The 7,751-nt window shown below is 52.5% G+C and overlaps 1 protein-coding gene across 1 annotated transcript in view; it reads left to right on the forward strand.

The window, feature by feature from the left end:
- Window positions 1–608: 608 nt before the first annotated feature.
- PRKX (protein kinase cAMP-dependent X-linked catalytic subunit) overlaps window positions 609–7,751 on the forward strand; it is a 38,793-nt gene continuing 31,650 nt past the window's right edge. The window contains exons 1-2 of the mRNA XM_040460148.1: window positions 609–675; window positions 781–1,015. Of these exons, the coding sequence (XP_040316082.1) occupies window positions 609–675; window positions 781–1,015 (302 nt within the window). The remainder of the gene's footprint in view (window positions 676–780; window positions 1,016–7,751) is intronic.

The following is a 7,751-nucleotide window of genomic DNA, read 5'->3' on the forward strand; positions in this document are numbered from 1 at the left end:
GCTGTCGATAAAATTCCCTTGGATCTTTGATCTCATATTTGCATTAAGTGGTTGCCAGCCTGGGTGAGCGCTCCAAGGTGGCCACCATGCCCCCCTAGGAATAGAAGGGTCTGGAAGGGCCGGTGGAGGTTGCATTTGGGTTGGGAAGGTCCTGCCAGGGTATAAAAGGTTTGATTTCCTTGCATATTAGTAGGGATTGCAATTTTTAAATTTCAACCCGCTCTCAGACTCTAATCCTTTTTATCCTACCTGAATACGTACATATTCCCATATCCTATTGGTATCTGTCCCATGTTGCAATCCTCTGCATATTTTAACATAAAGACCCAGCTGATGAGTGTCGCGTGCCCGATCCTTTGTCTTTATTCAGAAAGTCTTGAAGAGGAAAAAACACGTTGGAGAAATGCCTTTACTGAAACTTTCCTTTTTTTTTTTTCTATTTCATTTTATTTTATTATTTTTTTTAGCTTTGTGATTTAACTTTATTTTTTTATTTTTTAAAATTTACATCCAAAGTAGTCAGTGTATTGAAACTTTCCTGTCTGTCTGTCCCCGTCCGTGTGCGTGCGTGTGCGTGCGGTCTGTGGGATGACTCATCTACAGAAACGATGGCCGGCTTCCCCACCCCCCCTCCGCACCCCACACTGTCCCCCCGAATTACAGAACATCTCAGAGGCAGGTGACTGACTGTACGCACATCACATGTGCCCTCCCTTGAAGCTCCCAGAAGGCAGCTTGTCCTAGATTCTCAGCCCTCCCGCTGTATCCTCGGGTCGTGAGCTTTGAAGCTGCTGGAATTTCCTCAAGGTCCTGATGCAGCCTTGTGCGCTGTCCCCCCTCCTCCAGGCACAGGGACGTTCGGGCGGGTACAGCTGGTCAAGGAGAAGACGGCCAAGCACTTCTTCGCCCTGAAGGTCATGAGCATCCCCGACGTCATCCGGCTGAAGCAGGAACAGCATGTGCACAACGAGAAGTCGGTGCTGAAGGAAGTCAGCCACCCGTTCCTGGTCAAGCTGTGAGTCCCTCCCCACCGCCCCCTGCCGGTCCCCACCCTGTCTCAGATCCCAGGTGCTGGGCGGTGAGGTCACAGCTGGCCCTCAGTCACCTGCTCAGCCTCATTCGTGCAGGCCACTCGTTGGGTTTCTAGTGGACGATTCTGTATCTCCATTTAGATGCACCACAGACCCGTCTAGTTGAGCGTGCCCAGCACTGAACAAATACATCTCTCTCCTCTCATGCTCTTTGCTAGCAGAGGGTAAGACCATTCTGCACCCAGGTGTCAGAGGTGGGATGCCCAGACGTGGCTGTCTTTCCATGCGGCACCCATGGGTGTGGGTACCTTCCAACCAGTGTCCATGTCTTCCTTTCTGCCGTCTTCCTCTTGCTCCTTCTTATTCCCACCCCCCACCCCTGCCTGATCCAGGCCCCCTGTCTCTTCCCTGAGTTTTGACACGGACCTCGCAGCAGGTTTTGCCCTGCAAGGCCTCCTTCCCGCTCAGGCAGTCTCCATCTCACAGCTGCGGAGGTCGTCCCGAGAGAGCTCTCTGGTGACCTTCGTTGGCACCTGCAGATCCTCAGGGAATCCTGAGGTCCCCAGAATATGGCCCCAGTGGCTTAGTGTCCCTAAAAGGATCCTTGTGGATGCACCTCTGGCTTTCCCTTCTGCTTCTTGTCTCTTTCCTACACCCTGTCGTCCCCTCACCGATCGCAGAGTGTCACCTGCAGGAGAAGGGGTCCATGCCGTCGCTCCCCCGCATCCCTCGGGCCCCCCCCCCCCCCCCCTGCAGTGCCTCCTTCCTGTGCATCTCCCCTCTGGACACCCCTGCACCTGACCAACTCCTGCTCTTCTCTGATACACCTGTCCGCACACAGACACAGGAACTGTTGGCCACGGCTCCGAAGCATCTCGCGTGCATCCCGACTTAGGGACGGACGCCTCCAAGCACAAGGCCGCCAGGGCCCCATCCTCCAAGCCCAAAGTGGCACCTTACCCAGAACAGGGCCATGTTGCGTGTTTAACGAGGAGGGGAATGGAACCGGTTGATTTTTTTTTTTTTTGGTTTTACTTGCCTTTTCTGGAGGTGCAGGTGACTCTGTGCTGATGCGGAGGGCTCAGTACCATCTCGTGGTTTCAAGTCACAAAAGTCACCAGTGATTCAGGGCACTCAGTGCTGCCCATTCAGTCAGCGGTGAGCCTCCCGCACGTCGATCTTCCTCTGGGATTAAGGGAAGCTTCCAGTTCTGTCCCTTGCATAAACGAAAATAGCGATTCCCGGGAAGAAAGTTTATTTATTTATTTTTGGGAGAGAGAGAGAGAGAGAGAGAGAGACAGAGAACACAAGCAAGGGAGGGGCAGAGAGCGAGAAAGGGAGAGAGAGAAAGAGAGAGCATCCCAAACCACGAGATCACGACCTGAGCCGAAATCAAGAGCCCGATGCTTCGCCGACAGAGCCACCCAGACACCCCTAAACAAATACTAGGGAGACCTGCACTCCTTTATCTTATTCCTGGGCTGTTCTCCCGTGTCTTGGGCTTCCTTCCAAAGGTAGGGAGTTTCCAACCAATCTTGCGGTTCAGGAGATGCAGGGACCCTGTGGGGACGCGGGGAGCAGCAGGGAGCAGCCTAGATACTCTGGGGTCTGGACTGGCTTTGCGATTCGAGAATCTAGGTCAGGGGACTTCCCAAGATGGAATCTTCAAGCTTGCGGAAATTGAACACGCACGCGGAAAGACGGGAGCTCGCACGACATAGCTGTCTTGAGTTCTTTTCTGCCTCCTTCTTTCACCCCTGACTTGTTTCCATCACACATTCTAGAAGCTTAGATTTCGGTGCAATACAGGCTGATCCTGGGTTATCCAAATAGGCTTCTTTTGCTTTTTGTGGAGTGTGATTTCTCAACAGCACAGGAACAGGTCACACAGTCAAATGTCGTCTTTTTATTTTTATTTATTTATCTTTAAACATTTTACTTTTTTTTTTTTAATTTTTTTTTTCAACGTTTATTTATTTTTGGGACAGAGAGACACAGAGCATGAACGGGGGAGGGGCAGAGAGAGAGGGAGACACAGAATCGGAAACAGGCTCCAGGCTCCGAGCCATCAGCCCAGAGCCCGACGCGGGGCTCGAACTCCCGGACCGCGAGATCGTGACCTGGCTGAAGTCGGACGCTTAACCGACTGCGCCACCCAGGAGCCCCTAAACATTTTACTTTTTAAGTAATTTCTACACCCATTATGGGGCTTGAACTCACGACCCCGAGATCAAGAGTTGAATGCTCTATGCACTGAGCCAGCCGGGCACCCCCAAGTGTAGTCTTTATATGTCAAGTTCAATGTCGGGTGTGGCTGAGAAGAAGGGAGTTTTTCCTCATCTTTAAACCTACGTGGAATTTAAGGAACATTTTTAGATATTCGTCTTGGAGTGCTTAAACTCACAGGTTTGGGGAAAAGGTGGCAGGGCCTCATTTAAAAATCTCTCTACTGGTTTCAGTCAGTTTTGGGGTTTTCCCCACAGTCCTGAGATGCACAAGACGACGCCCGTTGTCATGTGGGCTCTCCTGGAATGCTCAGGATCTAGAGAAACGATCATTAGCAGTGGATCCCCTCGACACGTAACAGCAATCCAGATTTGCAGGTGACCCTTATCAAGAATTCTAGAGAATAAGTGTGTGCATTTCGGCTGCCATGACGTTATCACAGATGGGGTGGTTTCATCAAGGGACGTTTATTCCCTCCCGGACCTGGAGGCTGGGAGTCTGACATCCAGGTAGGGTTGAGGCTGGGAGACCGAGATCCAGGTTGGGCTTAGGCTGGTTCCTCCCAAGTCCTCTCTCCTTGGTGTGTAGATGCCATGTTATCCCTGTGTCCTCACGTGGCCGTCCCTCTGTGCGTGTCTGTGTCCTCATGTTCTAAGGACCCTAGTCCTGTGGGATCAGGACCCATCTTTCTGACCTTGTTCTACCTTAATCCCTTCTTTAAAGACCCATCTCCAAATACAGTCCCATTCTGAAGTCCTGGGGTGAAGGCTTCAACATGTGAATTTTATGGGGACATCACTCAGCTGTAACACCTACTTAGTGAGTTGCTAAGAGTAAGTGTTTAAGAGCATAGCACAGAGGGCACGCTGTGCCTGGATGGGAGCCACAGGGTGTCCGAGGGCCACAGGATGAAGGACGTATCTTCCTGGGACAGACCATTAGCGAAGAACGCATTGAAGCCCTCCAGCTGGGCACTTTCTCTTGTGAATGAGCGTCGCGCGTCACCCAACATCTGCTTCCCATACTGTCCGGAAACACGGAGGGGGTTTTGCTTGCATGTGTGGAGGCTGCATGGAACACCGCTGGCTCCAGATATCAGGCTGCACAGCAACTGTTTGGAGTCTGACGTTCCAGCCGAGTGGTTTGGCAGCTTTGCCCGTGGCATTGTCCAAGTTCAGTATGTGAACTGCTCCTGCGGTATGTTTGAGAAGAGGCCAGGGCGTTCCTTAAATGCACATTAGAGAACACGTTCTATTTGGGGATAAAGCCCTTCCGAAGGCCAGCTCAGCCCGTGGAGATAATTCTACAAGAGCTGAGTAGCTCACTGTCCGGGGTGCCAAGTCAAGATTTCCCTGAGACCAAGGCTGGGGGTGTGCCCAAACACCAGCGTCCCGTGTCTGCTTCTCATCCTTTTGGGCGTATAGAAGTCTCTGGTGTCCTAGAGTTGTTTGACCCCAGAACAGGGGTCCTCCGTCTCGGCACTGTTGACATTGGGGAACCAGATGATGCTGGGTGGTGGGGCTGCTGGTGTGTGTGGTGTCGCATTCCTGTCATCCTGCCTCTCACTGCCCCCGGAGTACCCTGTCCCCAGTGGTGACCACCAAAAATGTCCCGAGACATTGACAGAAAACCTCCTGTGGGGTGAAATAGTCCTCCATTGCGGACCACCGCCATAGAGCTATAGACAGATACTAGATAGCGATGCATAGATTTGATGGATGGATGGATGGGGGAAGGAAGGAAGGAACGGAGGAAGGAAGGCAGACAGGATGGATATATGGGATAAATGATAGATAAATGATGTGTACGTAGATAGGTATTTGATATAGAAAGATTGATGATATAGATAAATATATGGACAGATAAACAGATGATAGATAGATAGGTGATAGATACATTGGTGTGTAGGTAGGTAGATGATAGATAGGAATTTGATAGGTGATTGATAGGTAGATCAGTCGATAGAATGATAGATAGATTACACAGAGATACATCATAGGGACATAGGTGGGGAGGGAGGGAGGTAGATAGAGACAGAATGTCCCATGCTAAGGAAGACTTCTCAGCTTCCGCACTGCTGACATTTGGGGCCGCTTGACTCTCCCATGTGGGGTGTCCTGCATGCTCTCGGGTCACGAGCGGCGTCCCTGGTCTCTCCACCCTCCACGTGCCCGTAGAACTCATTGTGACACCCAAAAACGTCTCCACGTTGCCGAGCGTCCCCTGTGGAGAACCTCTGCCCTTGGGAGATTGACTGCTACGAACCCGGTCACCGCAAGGCGATGGGTTAACCGGAAGGCCACTTGGTCAGGGTCCAGGAAGACAGAAATCTGGGGAGGGTTGACTTCCCTGCACAAAGAGTGGGTGCCAGCAAATTAAGGAGGGCTCTCCTTGCCTGTGGTGACCGGCTCGGTGAGACAGGACTCGGGGAGATCGTCGTGACACCAACCGGCTGAAGCTGCCATGTCTGCTCTGGGAGACACCTCGTGAGGGACGCCCAGTGAGGCCAAGCTGGCCTGAGGCTGCCCCCCGGTCATGCACCTGCAGGGGTCGTCAGTTGTCCACTCCTGCACTGAATCCCCGAGGCCCCCCCGGGTGTCCCTCCTCCCCCCTGGTTCAGGATGTACCTCATCCTGCGGTTGAAGTCGATCAGCTTGAGGTTGGTCAACTCGCTTCCCATATGGAGTCTCTAAGTTCTCTTTCGGAAGGTGCTGTGCAACGGATCCAAAATTAAGACATGGTGGCACGTCGTAGCCAGAAGCTCTTCCCTGACACCTGTTGACCAGCTGAAGCAGGTCGGGGACCACAGGACACTTGTCTTCCTGCCAGCTGCCTGCCCCTTTCTCTGGCCGATGCTGGTACTTGCTTCTAGGTTCTCAAGTCTACTGCGTCCCAGGACAGGGTCCTCCCTTCCTTCTGGCTCAGATGCTTGCTCTGCAAAGAAGCTTCCAGCCAGACCGGGCCTGGGATGACCCCACTGGATGCCTCCCATGTCCCTGTTGTGTGCCACCTCCAGTGATCTCCACAATCTGCTTAAGTACTTTGTATGTCAGATACAATTCCACTGAAGGCATTAATTCCGAGAAATCAAGTCAAACCAAGGAGTAGCTGGCTTTTTAAGAACATTGACTTGATGGAAGTCAGTGAACACATAAGAAATTCAGGACAGGGGTACCTGTGGGCTCAGTCAGTTGACCGTCTGGCTCCTGCTTTCGGCTCAGGTCATGAACTCACAGCTTCGGGAGTTGGAGTCCCACATCAGGGTCTGTATTGGCAGCATGGACATTGGGATTCTCTCTCTCTCTCTCTCTCTCTCTCTCTCTCTCTCTCTCTGTCTCCCCCCCTCCCCCACTTGCACTGCCTCTGTTTCTCTCAAAATAAATAAATTAAAAAAAAAAGGGAGGCCCCTGGATGGCTCAGTTGGTTAAGCATCCAACTTTGGGTCAGGTCATCATCTCCTGGTTCGTGGGTTCCGAGCCCCACGTCAGGCTCTGTGCTGACAGCTCGGAGCCTGGAGCCCTCTTGGGATCCTGTGTCTCCCTCCCTCTCGCTGTCCCTACCCTGCTCACGCTCTGTCTCTGAAAAATGCATAAACATTTAAAAAAGTTTTTTTAAAAAATTCAGGGGGAAATCGCATGTTACCTGTGGGTGCCGAGCAGTCTCTCTTTTTTTTTTTTTTTATTTTATTTTATTTTTGCGACAGAGAGACAGAGCATGAACGGGGGAGGGGCAGAGAGAGAGGGAGACACAGAATCGGAAGCAGGCTCCAGTCTCCGAGCCATCAGCCCAGAGCCTGACGCGGGGCTTGAACTCGCGGACCGCGAGATCGTGACCTGGCTGAAGTCGGACGCTTAACCGACTGCGCCACCCAGGCGCCCCAACGAGCAGTCTCTCTTTATACACATGTGATCGCACAGAGAATTCAGCATTATTAAGTAGTTGGTGGAAAGGTACCTACCTCCCGCCAGCCTGCATCTTGCTGGGATGTGATGCTGCTAAGGTCTGGCCCTCCTAAAGCTAGGTAGGGAGCAGATGTCCATGCCAACTGAAGTAAGTAATGTAGCTCCCATAGGGGGCAGCGTGTAGGGGCTCTGGAGGGAGACTTGGTCACGCTCCTCCCCAGGAACCCCGAGAGACACCGCAGGCAGACGCGGGGAAGGGAGCCTTCCCTGGACCCTCACTGTCCATCTCTCCTGCCCGCCTGTCTCCTGCTAGCTCACCAACCCTCAGACGTAGGAGCTCACTCTCTTTGTGCCTGGAAAGGTGCGTGGCCCATGGCAGGTGTTTGGACTCAGGGATGTTGAGTACGAGGACGGAGTTGGTGGTGGGGAAGGCATCCTGGGCACGTGAGACAGCACGATCCCGACGACCAGAACAGAGAGGCAGATTTGAAGCGATAGACTCTCTCAGTGCGACTACAAGCTGGCGACTCAGGCAGGGTTTTTATATCGAACTCAAGACCACCGGGGAGGGGAGGCGTGTAGAGCTCGGGGG

This window comes from Herpailurus yagouaroundi, unplaced genomic scaffold (genome assembly GCF_014898765.1).
Source record: "Herpailurus yagouaroundi ecotype Mexico unplaced genomic scaffold, PumYag 248, whole genome shotgun sequence".
NCBI classification, from domain to species: domain Eukaryota; kingdom Metazoa; phylum Chordata; class Mammalia; order Carnivora; family Felidae; genus Herpailurus; species Herpailurus yagouaroundi.